General features: G+C 37.3%; 1 protein-coding gene across 1 annotated transcript; it reads right to left on the bottom strand.

The window, feature by feature from the left end:
- Nucleotides 1–8,029: 8,029 nt before the first annotated feature.
- LOC139735541 (hippocalcin-like protein 1) lies at nt 8,030–13,299 on the bottom strand. The gene is made up of 3 exons (XM_071646300.1): nt 13,188–13,299; nt 12,159–12,427; nt 8,030–8,215 (listed from the first exon to the last, which is right to left on the bottom strand). Exons 1-3 carry the CDS (start codon nt 13,297–13,299, stop codon nt 8,030–8,032), a joined length of 567 nt encoding a protein of 188 aa, XP_071502401.1.
- Between the last annotated feature and the right edge of the window lie 5,196 nt (nt 13,300–18,495).

Here is an 18,495-nt window from a genome sequence, read left to right on the forward strand (position 1 = left end):
ATTCTCACATTACTCTCAATAATAAAAACATTCATCCTTTTTCTCATCATCGTCACCAATTCTCTCATCATTGTCACCCTCGTCAATGATCAATTCAATTCAATTCAATTTATTCGGCACAAAATAAATCAAAAGTACATTATGTACACAATAAAAAACAAAAGCAATGTGTAAAACATACATGCACATAGAAATTGATGTCGGGACCCCTTTGAAGCATCTGGTGCTTGTTGTTGGGGCCCAAAACAAAATTATACAAAATATAGTTGCTAAATAGCATATTGTGCAAAAATGAAAATGAAAAAAAAAATACACACAAAAAAACTTATCAGCCCTACACTATGCACACACACACACCACATTCTCATCACACACACAGCGCACACCCAACACTCTCATTCAGTAGCAATGTCAGGATCAAAGAAGTGAAGAGTAGAAGAAATTTGGTAGCAAGCACTCTACTCAGACATGGATAACAGTTTCTTAAAAGTATGTTGTTTGAATAATATTCTGAAGCGAGAAAGTGTAGTGCTGGACTTGAGATCTGGACTAATTGAATTCCATTCATTTAAACCTGTAAAACGAATTGAATGGGTTCTAACTGTTAAACGGGCTAATGGCATTCTCAGGCTATATCTTTCCCGAGTAGAATAATCATGAAAACACAAATTACATTTAAACATATCATGAAACGAAATTGGGAGAATACCTTTATGATACTTAAACATGAACACTAATATATTAAATCGAACAAGTTCATGAATGGGAAGAATTTTTAACTTGACAAAGATTGGTAAACTTGAACTGCGAGAATTGCTCTTAGAAGTCAATCTTATCGCACGCTTTTGTAACATATATAATTTCTCAACATGAGTTTCATAAGTCTTACCCCATATTTCATTACAATGATTAAAATGTGGTAATATTATTGCATTGTATGTATAAAATAAAATTTTTCTAGGCACAAAATCTACCAATTTAGATGACACTCCAACACATTTTGATATTCTCGAAGATGTATTTTCTAAGTGGTGCTTCCACTGAAGAGATTCATGAATAAAAATACCAAGAAAATTTATAATTTGAGTTCTTTCAATAATTACATTTTCAATCTTAGTCAAATCAGAATTTACAAAAATTTTCTTTCTCTTAGAACGAAATAAAACATATTTTGTTTTTCTAAAATTCAAAAATAACTTATTACATTTAAACCATTCATTCAACATTTGTAATTCATTATTCAGGGTAAATATAAGTGTGTTTACATTTCTGTGAGAATATGATACTACAGTGTCATCAGCAAAAAGAGAAAATTTCAATATTTCTGAACAATTCACAATATCATTAACATATACTAAAAATAACAGTGGCCCCAGCACAGAGCCCTGAGTTACACCGATGTTTACCTCTCCTTGCATGGATTCGACACCATCAACCACCACATATTGTTTTCTATTCAACAAGTGATTAGAAAACCATTGTAGGGGTGAACCCCTTATTCCATATGAACATAGCTTTGTTAAAAGGATATGGTGGTTGATGGTGTCGAAAGCTTTTGAGAGATCCATGAACACTCCACAACAAATATTACCTTTATCAATTTCTTGTAAAATATAATCAGTAAAATATATCAAATTCAATGAGGTGGAATGATTTTTCCGAAAACCAAACTGTTCGGGAATTAAAATATTCTCCTTGGTAAGATAATCATAAAGCCTATCATACATATTAAGTCTTTCAAAAGTTTAGCAAAAGTAGAAAGAAGAGCAACAGGTCTATAATTTTCAATATTCTGTGGATCATCTTTTTTTAAACAAAGGAACTATTTTGGCAAGTTTAAATTCATTTGGCACAACACCAGTGCTCAATGACATATTAAAAATATTACATAATGGATCAGCAATATACTGAATACAATCTTTAATGACTCGAGGAGATATATCATCTGGCTCACTGGCTTTTGATGTCTGAATTAAAGAAGATATTTTTATAATTTCATGAGGGGATGATGGTTTTACACAAAAAAAAAGATTTAGCATTTTGACATGATATAAACTCTTGAAATGAATGAGATGGGGTAGAAATCGTCTTTGACAGTCTTTCGCCAATATTAATAAAATAAGAATTAAATTGATTTGCTATATCCTGTTTCGAAGAAAACCTTGAATTTTCGAAGCACATACTTTTGGGCATAACATTGAGTTTTTTTCTACCTAAGATTTCATTAATTTGTCTTCATGTTAGTTTGTTTTTGGGATCACCCTGCGTTGACAAAAACATTTCATTCTAATACTTATATTTTGAACAACGAATAATATTTGTGAGTTTATTTTTATACTTCTTATAACTAGATACATGTTTAACATCAGGATATTTAAGACTTGCCTTATATAATCTATTCTTAAGTTTCATGGATTTGAGTATGCCTTGAGTAATCCAAGGTTTCCTGCATTTATTTGTCTTTTCACGAATAATCTTTAAAGGAAAACATTCACAATATATCATATCAAATTTTTCAATAAACTTACTATAACTATCATTTACATTTGAACACTCATTAACAAAACACCAATCAATACACTTTAATTTATTCTTAAACAACAACAAATTTTCTTCATTAATAATTCTTTTCTTCACACATTTTTTCTTAACTGATTTATAATTACATAGTCCACCTTTCAATATGACATATATTGGAAAGTGATCAGAAAGATCATCATATAATTCCATTAGAAATATTCTTATTGATAGTGTTAGTATAAATGTTGTCAATTAAGGAAGCTCTGGTTGATGAAATACGAGTCGGTTTTGATATCAAAGGAAACACATTGAAAGAAAACAACATATCCAAAAAGTTGTTTGTTTTACAATGACTTCCATAATTCAATAAATCAATATTAAAATCACCCATCAAATAAAATTCCTTCTTTTCACTTTCCAATTTTTCTACAATATCATTCAATTTAGAAGTGAAATCCACAATATCGGTACTTGGAGGCAGTGGCGTATCTAGGGGGGGGGGGGGGCAAGGGGGGCACGTGCCCCGGGCGCCACTCCTTGGGGGCGCAAAAAAAAAAAACGAAGAAGAAAAAAAAAGAAAAAACGAAGGAAAAAAAAGAAAAAAGAAAAGAAGAAGAAGAAGAAGAAACTCACCGGAAGGGGGGGGGGGGAGAAGAATGGTGGGGGGGGGGGGGGCAGAAAACCAAATAAAAAAAAGATAAAAACAAAACATAACGATGACTCGGACAAAATGACAATGTTTATTGTCTTGACACAAGAATTCCATGTTATGTAAGCTGAAATACAATTTTTCGGCTAGCTCGCTGCGCTCGCTCTCTAAATTTTATATAGAAGAAGAAGGCAAGAACAAAATGTGATGATGAAGCGGACAAAATGACAATGTCTATTGTGTTCACACATGTCATTTTATATTTAGCAGGCAAAATGTTTCACTGAGCAGCGGCTGCAATTTCTGTCGTTCTGAAGCGATCGCCAATTGGATCAAAAGAAGGCGCCAACGGTTTCGAACATACGGGGGGGGGGGGCGCCAAAAAAATCAAACAAGATAAGAACAAAACGTAATGATGACGTGGAAATATATAAATTTCGTCTCACTCGCTCGTAATAATTTAGAGTATTTCTTCAAGCCCTCAGTTTGTTGGTAAAATTCGTTATCTATAAGGCCGTCACTATATCTTGATTAGAATTGTAAGATTTGATAAGCAAAAAATGACAAGAGTTCCATGTTTTGTAAGCTGAAATACAAAAATTTTCGGCTCGCTCGCTGCGCTCGCTCGCCAAAATTTATCAAAACAAAAAGGAGATAAGAACAAAACGTGATGATGATGACGCGGAAATATACAAATTTCGGCTCACTCGCTCGTACTAATTTAGAGTATTTCTTCAATTCCTTAGTTTGTTGGTAAAAATCGTTATCTATAAGGCCGTCACTATATCTTGATTAGAATTGTAAGATTTTATAAGCAAAAAAAAAATGACAAGAGTCCCATGTTTTGTAAGATGAAATACAAAAATTTTCGGCTCGCTCGCTGCGCTCGCTCGCCAAAATTTATCAAAACAAAAAGGAGATAAGAACAAAGCGTGATGATGACGCGGAAATATACAAATTTCGGCTTACTCGCTCGTACTAATTCAGAGTATTTTTTCAAGTCTTCAGTTTGTTGGTAAAAATCGTTATCTATAAGGCCGTCACTATTTACATTGTATCTTGATTAGAATTGTAAGATTTGATAAGCAAAAAATGACAAGATTTCCATGTTTTGTAAGCTGAAATACAAAAATTTTCGGCTCGCTCGCTGCGCTCGCTCGCCAAAATTTATCAAAATTAAAAAGGAGATAAGAACAAAACGTGATGATGACGCGGAAATATACAAATTTCGGCTCACTCGCGCGTACATCGGGGGGGGGGGGGGCATTTCATGAAGCAATTTGTCAGATATTTCGTCTGACAAACTGTTAAAAGCTACTGAAATCCTTGCTTCTGATTGGCTGAAAGCAAATTTTGTCCGACAAGTTGTCGGACAAAATGCTTCATGAAATGCCCCTCTGATTTAGAATATTTTTTAAAGTACTCAGTTTGTTGGTATAGATAAATCGTTATCTAAAAGGCCGTCACTATCTTGATTAGAATTGTAAGATTTGATAAGCAAAAAATGACAAGAATTCAATGTTTTGTCAGCTGAAATACACAAATTTTCGGCTCGCTCGCTGCGCTCACTCGCCAAAATTTATCAAAATTCATTACATTTAAATCACCCTCAAAAGACCCCTTTTAAGGGCTTGAAAAGCATATCATGTGGACTTTGCTTAAAGTCCCTACCGGGATGGGGTTGGGGTTGAACACTAGTCTTTTTCAGAAATTAGGGGCGCAATTTTCGCGCTTGCCCCGGGCGCCGTTTTCCCTAGATACGCCACTGCTTGGAGGACGATAAATACATGCTGCAATAAAGGAGTTATTATTTTGAGTAAGTTCAATAAAAAGCATTTCATAATTGTCTGTAATACATGACAAATCATTTCGTATAACATATTGATATTCATCTTTTACATTCAAAGCAACTCCACCACCAACTTTACCTGGAGGTCTACATATAGAAACAAAAGAATAATTATCGATATCATACATATTATGGTTTGTTTTTGAAGAAAACCACGTTTCAGATACTGCCATAATGCTAAAACTGAAGTCTAAGGTAGCAAGAAGGGTATTAAATTGATCAAAGTTTTTATACAGACTTCTTGCATTGATATGAAAAAAGGACAGGTCAGAGTTGATATGTGCATGCTTGGAATGAAAGTCCTCACTGAAAATATACTTGCAATCAACATCAGGAAAATTGGAAATAATTTCTTGACTATCTTCAATATTGAGTGATTGATGATTCACTGAATTCATATTAAAAGGATAGATCTTTAATGATTCAATTCTATTTATATTGATTTCTTTCGTTAAATTGAAATAACTATAAATTGTCAACAGAAATTCATTATCGTCAGAAATGTGATTAAATGGCAGTGCATCTGAAGCACAGTTTACACAAAGCCATGACTGAGTAGAAGAAGAAACATTGCTACTTTCACACTCACACATTCATACACACAGACACAGTTACTATTCAAAAGTCACAAAAAAAATTGATGATTTAAATCTACTAGAACGTTGATATCGTAACAAAACAATGAGTGGAAGTAATAGAACACTACCTGGATATCGTTATTCGTTGCAAAGAACAAGATAATGAAGTACAGATAAACATAACATTCATCTTTAAAACAAATACACCAACAATCACATTTATTAATGCCCCTTAAAACCGTCGTGACACTATCCTTAGACAAATGAAAAAGTATACCTCCAAAAAAAAAAAAAAAATAGGAAAACAAGCATAAGGATACACAAACAAGGCACTTGTGTTATTTATGACCACAGAGGGAGCCCTACTAGCATGATCCTGCTGCATATCAGACTGCAAGTGTTGATAAAGATTTGTCATTATTTTTACAGCGCGTCGTCACTACAAAAGAGCATTTCTTCTATATTCTACCCCGCATGATCGATCACCAAAAGACTATAATAGGGAAATATTTTCATTAACATAGGGCAGACCCTGTAATGTCTTGTTCTTACCATTATTTATTCATTTATACATTAGCATATCACATAATATTATCTGGTATATATATTCATGTTGTCATCTTAGTGCTGTTTCCAAGTAAGTGCGATAAATCTTCATCTAAATGAAGAAAGCAAGACCGTTATTTGCACCTGCTTTCATACTTGACACTCTTTGTTTTGACTCGTCTGAATTTAGATATTATTAGGATAAATCAGTTGATTATGTCTTGCTTTCTCATTTCCATAGAGGAATGTGGATGGAGGAGCACAGAACAACAAAAATAAAATGAACAGGCGAAATAAAATCAGCTTAATATGGATATCGGGACCTTCGGGACTACGGTTGCCTATCAGTCAATGCAGCTAAGGACCGAGGTTCGAAACCCGTCTCGTGCAGTCACCTGGTGTCTTCTATACCATCACCTTATCGTATTATAGCCCAACCATCCTCTATACTCTCCACATTTACCTTCACCGCTTACCAGTCTCATCTCTCTTCCTCTTATCAACAGCTTATCACAAAAGACTGTTTATTCGTTCATAAACGTTTCATGCCTTTTGCACAAATACTTATATGTCGTTTCAACACAGATTAGCAAATTATGGAGAGTGATATTATCACCATTCACTAAGTTGTTTTTCATGAATAAAAACAGTGAGTCAAGTGTACATTAATACATTTTATCAAATGGGTTCAAGAATGTAGCCAATTGGAAGCGCTGCAATGAGTCACGTGTGCGTGCATTAATTTCTCACTAACATGCACGCCCTGACGTCACAATGTTTACACTAGCAGTGCGCTCTCAATCAGTTGTTACAAGTGCGTCGCGCGCTACTATACGCGCTGTCAATCCTGTAAACAACTTCTAGTTCGGGCTGCCGGCCGGCCTTTCTTGTGTGCATATATCGCATGTGTGGCGTACGTATACACGGTGTACTCTTATACGTACAGTACTTATGTGCGGGATTTCCGAGTGCGACGTGCGTAATTAATGTTTGGGACAAACATCTTCGGACATCTTGACTCTTGAGCGAGTGCTACATGTAGCTGACTGGTATTGACCCACAAAGGTACGTGAAAAATGCTGTTAGTTTTCGACCCATTTTATAAAACAAATGATGCACAGGATTATTTCGTGGCGTTAGTGGAGATGCAGCTCACTCTCGGGTATTTACAATGTAGTGCATGTTTCACAATTGTAAATACAGTACCCTCGAGTGCGCTACATCTCCACTAACGCACTCTATCCTGTGCATCATTTGTATATTATAAGCTATGTCAAGAACAATTAGACAGACATAAACCGCTCTGGATTATTAAGCCTACAAACGATGTTATCTCCCGTTAGGGGTAAATAATGGTTACTGCTCTGTTGTTGCTTCAGTGACTGATGATCATGGGACATCAGCCGAACTACCGCCGTATTGATAACAACGGTTACGGAAGAAGGCATGAGATGAGCCGTAATTTTGATCACAATATCTCATTATTAACCTACTCAGAGTCACACGTCAGTGACCGCTTGCCAAATTATAGATTTACTCAAGGTCATACATCAGTGACGGCCTGCCAGTCGATAATGACTGTGTAACACAGTCTTCATTGATCATGGTTCTTATAGCTGACACACACACACGCACCTAATGACAGACACACAGAGACTTCGAGAAGAAGTTGTCATGAATGCATTATATACACTGATATATCCAAGAATGATAAATTTCAGTCGAAACAAAGGTCTATTAGTTTACATCGATAAAGCGGCAAGACAAACAGTATAAGTCCCATTTAAACCCAGTCATGGCCGAAGCTGCATCGAACTCGATCCCACGACGGTGAGTGATTAATTAGTGAAGCAGAGCAATGAGTGACGGACTCTGACGGACAGCGATTCAGTGAAGCAGAGCAATGAGTGACGGGCTCTTCGTCACACCGTCCAGGAACTCACTCAGCGTTATTTGACCATCTCCGTCCGTGTCGATCTGATCGAAGACTTTGTCCGACACTGCTTCCGGTGTGCAATTCTTGAAGTCTTTAGGAAGGGACTCCGGCGTGTCTCCAACCATTTGTAGTTTAGCCTGATCGCCATACCATGAAGGGGATATAAAGACAAGAGGGAGGTATAGTTAGAGGGGGTTGCGTTATACCGAAGGTTCCTTGATTCAAAAATGAAATAATGTTCGTTATTATGAAAATGAAGGTTCGTTTATCAAAAAAAAAAGTTTCGTTATTCCGAAGATTCTTTCATTCAAAAACAAAATGAAGTTCGTAATTCCACAGGTTCGTTAAAAATATACTCTCTCTCTCTCTCTCTCTCTCTCTCTCCCTCTCTCTCTCTCGAGTCTCTCTCTCTCTTTCATTTTCAGATTAACAAACGTTCGCAATAATAAACCGTATTCATTTTCGGATTGACGAACCTTCGGAATAACTAACCGCGCCAGTTCGTTTTCGGAAATACGAGTCCTCGGAAAATCAACCTCCAGAATAACGCCACAAATGTTCGGATTCACGAACTCATTTTTTCCGATTTACAAACATCTAGTTATATAAAATTTGTGCGTTTCGGAATAATGGACCTTAACGAATCTTATATCATTTTCAGATTAAGGAACCTCACCGTTACAAGAACAGTGCACATTGGGTCATTCTTCACAATGAAGTATAACATAAAATGAAGACAAAAAGTTCATTGTTTGTCATCCTCTGGTATGGTTATTTCCTATATTATGTTCCCTATATTTTCATCTTGGTCATTAAATTCTATTTTCATCATCCGTGCCGTGGTATCAAGTATTTGATTTCCGGGATAGATTTTAAGATTGAAAAATGCATATACAATCCATTGTGAATAAGCAGATGACTAAACCGACTCAGCAATGCCGTCATTGAGATAGCCACCGTATCTGTGATATACTTTGCCGCGTGTCTCATTAGCTATAAGATCTGTATCTAATGGTATCATTTTATTGTCTCGACTCCTGATATGGTCGCTTTAATGATTATAGACACAAGGCATTTGTAAGGAATAACACATCAATCATTACCAAATTCATCATTAAGGTAATAACAATGATGGTTAAAGCAGCTTTCATTGTAATCACAAGAACATTTTTACACTTTTACAGCACGCCAATGTTATCAGTGTTGTCACATCCGAGAAACAGCATTTCCACAATGTACAGCTCACCCTATTTTTCTTTTATCTTTTTTTTGGGGGGGGGGGGGGGAGGGGGTAGAACTATGAATTCGACTTCTTACATTTTTTATAGTAATACTGATGAGAACAGTTAACTATGATTATCATACCTGCTCCTCCTAATGCAAGTGGCGTGTTTCTTAATGACAATTTCTATGAGTGCTACTATACACGATACTACTTACAGCATAGAAAAAGAATCATCAAAACGGTATAACAACAAAACGTGACCTCCTCTTTACAATAGTGCCGTGTTGTCGAAGACTATAGTGGATATTTTTGAAGTTCAACTTGGATTGTTTCTTTTTAGATAATTGACTATGATTATAGTTTGGCATTGTTTGCATCTATCAAAGGGTAGAGGACACCACGGGTAAGTGAATAGTCACAAAGTGTGTTATTTGCTAAACAGGGTTCCAGGGTTCTCCCTAGATCTTTGTTTGTACAAGCTGTGTAGGAGATTATTCCTTCACATGTTTCCTATTCACATGCTACATCAAAAGATATTCGCCTATGTTGTTTCAGTTATACTATTTCTTTCAATGCCTACCCTTCTTTTTTTTAAATAATTTCAGGTAAATTCCGGTCGAAAGGATCCAAGGACAACTTTAGAGCAATCTTCTATAGTTCGTATTCTCCCCCTCTCACAATAATGCCAAGTTACACAAGAGAAATTATAATCATTCTGTTGCTCTAGTTCTTCATACTATGCAGTATCGACAAAAACATGTTGATTTTTTTTTTGGGTGCACCTCACGAGACCAACATCCACGAGTCATACAGCCCACGAGTCACAGAGCTCAGGAGTCATAAAGCCCATGAGCTATATACAGCTCACGAGTCATATTAGTTCGACACTAAGCTAACAAGGCCCACGAAACCGACACATTAAGCCCCGTGCTGTATCTGTCGAACTCGTTGGCTGTTTTTACCTTACGTCGAACTCATGGGCTGTATGACCCGTGTGCTGTATGAGTCATGGACCTGTTTTCACTGTCGAACTCGTAGGCTGTATGACTCGTGGGTGTCGGTCTTGTGGGATGACCCCGATTTTTCATGGGTTCCAGAAGCAACGACTGACACAGGTCAGATTTGTGAAAGCAATTTGTGTTGACGCAATTTCCCTATAAATTAAGGCCCATGCTCCCTTTCGCTAGGAGACCCCCCCCCCAAAAAAAAAAAACAACAAAACAAAACAAAACAAAACAAACAAACAAACAAACAAACAAACAAACAAACACCAAAACATACAAAGAACTTTGGGTCCTTCTACCGAAAGGATGATTCCTAGCAATTTTGGTTGAAATCTGCCCATTGGTTCTGAAGAAGATGGAAATGTGATTCTCTTCCCCTCCCCCTTGTGTGTTCCCCCTCTAAACTTTCACCCCTCTAGGAACCCAAGGGGCCATCCTAAATATTGCCATGAACAGCTTATATTCCTCTCCTTTTTAATGTATCTAAATGTATAAAATATGCCTTTTTCCCCTTGCCCCCCCCCCCTTCAGCTATAAAGATATCCACATACAACATATCTTAAGTGTAGTGCTTTTTGGTCTGGAGCACAAATTTCTATACCTATTTCCCCTCGGGGGGGGGGGGGACCTCCCGATGGGGGCCACATGCCCAACATAAACAACCTTAGGACCCAACCCCCTAAGGATGATCCCCACCAAGTTTGATTGAAATTCACCCACTGGTTCTGAAGAAGAAGATGAAAATGTGTTTTCCCCCCGTGGCCCCCACCCCTCAAACTTTCACCCCCATCTAGGGGCCCAAGGGGGCCATCTTGGGTCTTGCCATGAGCAAACAATATTCTTCACATACAAAGGTATCTACATACAACATACCTAGACTGTATTGCTCTTGGGTGAGCTAAAAAATGTCTTGCCTGCCTTTACTGCAGGACCATAATCACCTTAACTCCTTGACCGTATAACAACTCTCAAGCCCATCCATGGGTTTTCAGTTCAGCTACCAAAATGTGCACATTGTCCAAAATGTGTAGGCAAATCCACTTTTAACTGCTTATTTTGGTAACAGTTGATCCCGTTAGGTGTATATAGGTGCACTATTGGCACATTTTGGTAACAATTTTTTTTCCCAAAAATGTGCAGTGACAAAAATGTGCCGTAACATATAGTTACGGCACATTTTAGTAAATTGCACATATTGGTAATTTACCAAAATGTACAATTTACCAAAATGTGCCGTAACAGACGTGCAAGGTTCCTTCTTGGAAGGGATTTGACTCATTTAAATTCACAGGTAAATTTCAGGTGACAATTTAATGTGTTAGGCAAATGAAAATGATTTAAGTGCAAATGAAAACGGAGGCCTTTAGGGAGAGTATACCGGTCTGCACAGAAATGCGTCATGAAGATGTAGGTTCAGATTACGCCCTCGATTACTGTGCGCAACTATGTATCCAGGTACCTCTATAGTACATGAAGATCCGGTTACATTTTATGGCTCTTGAAGTTTGATACGGCAGATATCGTTGTGATATCATTGATTATCTCCTAAAACTTGTAAGAGGCCATGTTTTCACTTTATAGGTCCCCATTTTGCCTCGTTGCCATAGAGACCACATACCAGGGGTACATCTTAAAATAACAACGCTGGCAATGCTGCAATCATAGAAGGGCATATCAGGGGCCCCATGTAAAAGAAGAAGGTTCAGCTAGCAACACTTGCTGGAATGGCAATTTCCATGATAACGACATGAATCTAGCTTCCTGATTGGCTGCTGTTATTACAAGTTGCCATTCCAGCAAGAGTTGCTATCCTAATGGGGCCCAGGTTGTATTGGTAATGATACAAGATACCTTTATCATCTCCGTCATCTCGCTCTTGGTTATGAAACCGTCGTCGTCGATGTCGTAGAGGCTGAAGACCCAGGCGAGTTTCTGATGGTACGACCCCCTGGACAGGATGCCCATACCGATGATGAACTCGTTAAAGTCGATGAAGCCGTTGGAATCTTTGTCGAACGTCCGGAAGACATTGTTGGTGAAACTCCCCGTGGTCCCTTCGGGGAAGACTCTTGTATACAGTTGGCCAAATTCTTCCTTACACATCTGTCCCTTTGGACTCTCTGTCACAGGAAAGCAAATCAGTGATATTCGATGTTATAGAGAAGCAAACAGATTCAGTGCGCTGTATCAAAAACAAATTGAGCAAGTGCTATTGTCTGAAGTGATTTGTCGCAAAGTGAGAACATCATTTTACTATATTATTCTTACAATGAATGGGTTTCCCATTATATCACGCAACTACTTAGATGTTTGACTTAGCTCTGCTCTATGGCAAGATATGGTTCTATTAATAACGTCGGCGTTAAAACAAAATGATGTACGAGTAAAAAAAAAAGTACCAATCAGATACAGATAATGCAAATGATATCCTATCATTACTCAACTGCCATGAATGTTTCAGTGTTCTATGTCCGTTCATTAACTGTCATGTAATGATATTCATGTGACGTCTCGTGTAAACAATGAGAGAACAATGTTATTGTCAATGCACTCCCACAGACGGGTAATCAACCAATAAGGGTAAACAATCATGTCGTAACGGTGTGGTGCGCCTTCATATGTATTTTTGAGTGCGTGTTTATAACATATTTTGGTATGACTGGATACATTATTTGTAGTCTATGGTGCATTTTCATTAAAAGGAGTGATAACAACACATACTCAAAATGTTGTGATATCGTAACATTACTGGATGATATTTTGCAGTGATGGTGATATTGACATATCAACAAACATTTGGTTCGACAAATTGAAATACGTACACTCTAACTGACCACGCAGAATAAAATGCATTATGTGAATGTATTTGACACTCTTTACCTTGCAGGAACATGCTGTACCACTCGTTTATTTCTTCTTTTGAAAAGTTTGTTTGGTAGTGTAGATCGGTAACTTCCTGCGGGGAAAGTTTGCTGGGAGGTGACGACCCCATCGTTGCCCCCTGTCTCGAGATGTTCGTCCTTGAAGAAGGCTAATTTCTGGACTGTTCCAGGATCGTGTGATGAGTTGATTGTCGCTTCAGTTGGACGTCGGCAAGATCTGCTCCTTAAAAATGTCTACTCTCAGGTGCAGTGTTTGATATGATGTTGATTAGGATTGGCAACATTTAAATTCAGCTGTTGAGTCAGGAAAAGGAGAGGTTGCAAGGAGATGAATTTGTCTCATAAGGTATATAAAAAGTAAGGAATATATATAATGTACAGATGGAATTTCGACAAAGAAGGACAGAAGCGAAGTGAAGTAGTCTCGGTTGATTTAAAACCTAATGTTTAGGTATATGACAAACAGCAGCCAAATGCTAATAAATGCTGAGACAATATACAGTAAAAGTTCCAAAAGCGAATTGGCAATAGGTGGGACGAGAGTCAATATATTACGTTATCGCATGACGAGAAAGAAAGCTACCGAATTCGCTGGCAATAGCATTCATAACGGCGATTATGATTTCATAAAGGGACATTGTGTATATTGTGCGAGTATTTAATACATAAACAAAAGAAACAAGACAATCCCATACAAAGTGCTTGTTGCAATATGATTTATTTCTTTTTGATTGAGGTACTAGTATATGCTTAGGAGGGGAGCTGTACTGTGTTCAAACTGTTAGTATAATAATTAGGCTTAACTAGGAACTATAGGATTAACTGAGCCATTGCGTGTGAGATTGTATGTTCACTGCTGGTGTCGTTTCTCTTACTTTCCCTTTCGTTGTAAAGTCAATGAAATCCCCTTTACCATAACATATCTATATCTGTCGTCTCTTTATTTTGAAATTCCCCCAGTTTTAATCATGAGTATAGATAACAATGGAAAGCGTGAGAACACCATGTTCCTCAATAGGATCGCTTTTGGCTTTTGGCGGGATAATCAATCATAATCTGTTAATTTTCTTTTTTTTTTTGTCATGCTTGTCATATTTTCTTCGAGCTTTGAAAGCATTGATTGACTACAAATCAGAAAGATTAACACATCTACCAGTAATTGTTAGAAAAAAATTAGGTAAAAGAGTAGTGCGATGTGACAATGGTTTGACTAATATATCACAGTTTTATCCGATGCGGGGGGTTAGTGATGACTTTGGTGTAGAAGCAAGGAAGTGGCGGAAAATTGCTCTAGAGCGAACGTGTTAAATGTTTTCGTCATCGTTGTCGTAATCGTAGTCCTAATCGTTGTCCTAATCGTTGTCCTCAGCGCGCTTTACTGCCAACCCAGACTGGGACCAAATTTGCACAGTTCTCGTACTCTTCTCCCCTGAGGGAGTCAACCTGCCACCTGACTGCGAACACAATTTTACTAAAAGCCAATCACACCGGGGAAGTGAGAAATCTCACCTCCCTGATCACACTACACATTGTATAGCATCAAGCTTCTTATACCAAGAATGGTCGAAGACTCTTATTATTCTAAAAACATTTTCGTGCTCAAAGACACAAATATTTTGGCAAGATTTGAATCTTATGATACAAAATATAGTATATAGGTCTATGATTTCGCATGAAAGCACACCCGACAACCTTCTCGACCACCTCGACATGAAACTTATATTGATATTAGCATCATTGATTTTTTTTTTGTCTAAACTTTGGTATTAACGAAAAAAAAATAATGGCAATTTCATGTAGAATTGATTGGAATGCTTACCTTCTATCACAAAATCAATGTCGGGACATGCAGCTTTAATTTACGGCGACTGTACAGCTTTATCACACATTGTTATCGCCATACCTCCCCCGCGACATAGTGGTACGCAGCAAGGTGAAACTCGGTCTTTTATACAGATTTTTGCTGTTTTCTAGATTTTGATTCGTCTGGGTGATTGACGGCGTTGTCAGTCTGCTTGAATCATGTTTACAAAGTTATGGTAGGCTGAGTTCCTTCTGTGGAGAAATATCATACATATAGCATATACGCTTGTTACCGGCAGAGAAGTAGCTTTCTGCCATTGAATACACCTGTAATAGTATTGAAGTTGAGTTGAAACGGAGCCGACAACATGCTCGGTCCACTGAATATTTGAATATTTGCGACCCACGCATGGAGGTGGTCTTTTCCAGTTTCCATAAAGTACCTCCGCCAGTATAGGTGAAACCTGCGGCCGACGGAGGTTATATTTTTGGTTTTATGTAAGTTTGTTTGTCTGTCTGCCTGTCTGTTTGTGTACAAGATAAACAAAAAACGGAAAAACGAATTTTCACAAGCAGGATATGTTTATAATGAGGGAAGGAAGTAACGCTTAAAATTTGGGGTCATGAGGTGAAAGGTCAAAGAACGTAAAGATCACAAAAACATCATCTCCGCTAACTCGAAGGACTGAATTTTCACTAAACTTGCAGACTGTGTTCATAATGAAGTAAAAAGTAAACAATTTAATTTGAGGGACACGGGGTCAAGGGTCAAACGTCATAGGGATCACAAAGGACATGGAATAAGTGTAATCTCCCAATAACTCAACAATAGATGATTAGATTTTTACCAAATATAATGTGCAGATGTGCCTATATACTTCTATGTCTGTGTTGAAGACACTGCCTTTGAAATGGTGATTTTCTAATCATGATATCATTTATAATCATATATATTTATGATCATATATATATGTATATAATCAAATATAATCATATATAATCATAAATGTATATATATATATATATATATATATATATATATATAAACAGACATCTCTCTCTCTCTTACATTATATCACGTCGCCATTGACTGTTCTGTTTGTATCCGTTAGAATTTGAATATTTAATCTGAAAATGAAAAATTGTATATAACACGAACAGCTGGATAGCTCTAATCAGCCGTACATACAAGTCACGGTTGTTACAACACAGGGAAAGAGATGAAGATACACTGTATATTAAATTTGAAATGAAATTGACAAATGCATGTGTCTGTAACGATAAGGACAGAAAAACAAAAACAAAAGAAAAATAGGGCACAACTAGATCTTTCCCTCGCCGTAGAATTATATTCATATATATTATATATATATATATATATATATATATATATATATATATATAGGCCTATATCATTAAGAGTACGCATTAACTTGGATATCATCAAGAAACACGTAATAAGAAAGTGGTATAGATTTTATAAATACTCTCAAGTCTAAAAAAAAGGGAAATAAAATGGTTAGGTAAACTGTAGGTATAGGAGCTAGTCGTCTACTAAAAATAAACGTGAAGATTTAGGTTCTGGTGGTAAATCAGCGTATAGCTAAGTTCTCTTATGTACAATAGAAATGTTCAGCCGCAGTAATGTTTAATTTGACAATAATATGTCTAGGAATTATGAAATATGCGGGATCGGTAATTTCTCAGCATAATGGTGTCACAATCTTTTGAGGAAAGTTCATGAATAGTTGACACAGATTGTCCTATCAGTGCCATGACCCACTTCGATTAAAGCAGTACATACACTCATCCATAGCGTTTACCTGCCTTGTGGTAGAAATGTTAGCAGCCATATTTTGTTCCGTACACCATGGAGCACACGATGCTATATTGAGTTGCTGCCGAATGGTTTCAAGTTTGTGAAACTTGTGAAACACACGGCAATAATTGCAATGAATCGGTCTTTTGCATATTAGATTTTTCACAAGACTTGAAAATCATCGGGGCCGAGTTTGTTTGGTTCATCATTGATTAATTCATGAGAGACATAATTTCTATGGAGAGGGTTCGTATTGCATGTGTTTTATAACTATTGGGGATTTTTCATTTCTATTTTTTTTTTTGGGGGGGGGGGGGGGGGAGGTCAAAACTTTGTGAACATTCCTTGTTCTGTTTTTGCTTTTTAGTCTGTAATTGTCATTACATTTTAGTCGGCCAGAGAACAGTTTACTTTCATAAACTTGAGATATATAATTTCATCAGTTATGCATTATTTCACTTCCGAACTCCACATCCAAGCGCAATACACCTCCCACGTAGTCTGGTGACTTTCAAGCTATAGTGACATGCTCCCGCAAGACACATGTCAGTAAAAAGTCCAGGAAATGTGTACTTTTATGATTAAAAAATATGACTTTTTTTTGGTTTTCTATTGCTGTGCGTCAGTAACTGTATATAAGACCTAATTTTCATTCATGAGCGATGGCTGCACTGAACTTCTAACTTTTCTAACTTTTCAGCGGATCGTCAGATTTTTCTCAAGCTTCGCTGATGTGTTCTCCTATAATATTCCTGCATTTATTCAATCCACATGGGCTTTGTAGGCTTATACATTCTTCTCACGGCACTACACAATGTCAAGAAAGTGGAGAAGGTATATGAAGTAATAAGCAACAAAGCATATTCTCTATAATATCTCAAGACCTTTTTAACTGCACAACACAAATAGAACACTCAAGGAGAAGGTAAAGCCACTGGCTCACTGCACAGCGTAACTCGGTTGAAAATGTTATCTGCTCACAACTCAAGGTCCTTATATTCCATTACACCTGTGTATATCACCCATCTTTTTTCTTTCATTCATTTTATTTATTCATTTATTTTTGCACTTCCAACAGAAACATATAAACATTTTACAGAATCTTACAGAATATCTTCAGTTACGCCACAAGATACGTAGGCCCCATAGTGGGGCAAAGTGCCCCGCGGCAGGACCAAGAAAGAAAGAAATACAAGATGCATTATATGGTCGCAACCACTTTCCTTAAGTATACACGGCACACAATGCACCTCTGGTATAGACCTCTTCGGTTTTACAACGGTGTATCTTATGTGGGCCATAATACAAGAGGGAAGGCTTCCAAAATAAGGACGGTAAGTGGTAACCTCCACCTGTCGGTTCGCCTTTTCCCCATAGGACCTTTAGGAAGATCAGCAAGCTAGCAGAATAAAAACCTGCGCGTGAGTGAGATTTAGATGGAGAAGCTGTTGCGCGGGAACAACCCCATCCTCTGGGTCGCAGAATCAGGGAGGTGGGACGAGATGGCACGCTGGTAGCTTTGTTGACTGCAGTGGAAGGCCAGGTCATCTTCCGTGCTCTAGGCCTGCCCTAAGCACTCCACAATGCCTTGAACCGCTTTTCTGGTTATTGAATCTACTTGTTGATCTCATCTGTCCGTAGTCCATCGGAACAGTCTCCAAATAGGAGGAACAAGTCATGTGCT

This window comes from Diadema antillarum, unplaced genomic scaffold (genome assembly GCF_040938485.1).
Source record: "Diadema antillarum isolate AM-2024a unplaced genomic scaffold, OU_Dant_1.0 scf00000028, whole genome shotgun sequence".
Taxonomy (NCBI): domain Eukaryota; kingdom Metazoa; phylum Echinodermata; class Echinoidea; order Diadematoida; family Diadematidae; genus Diadema; species Diadema antillarum.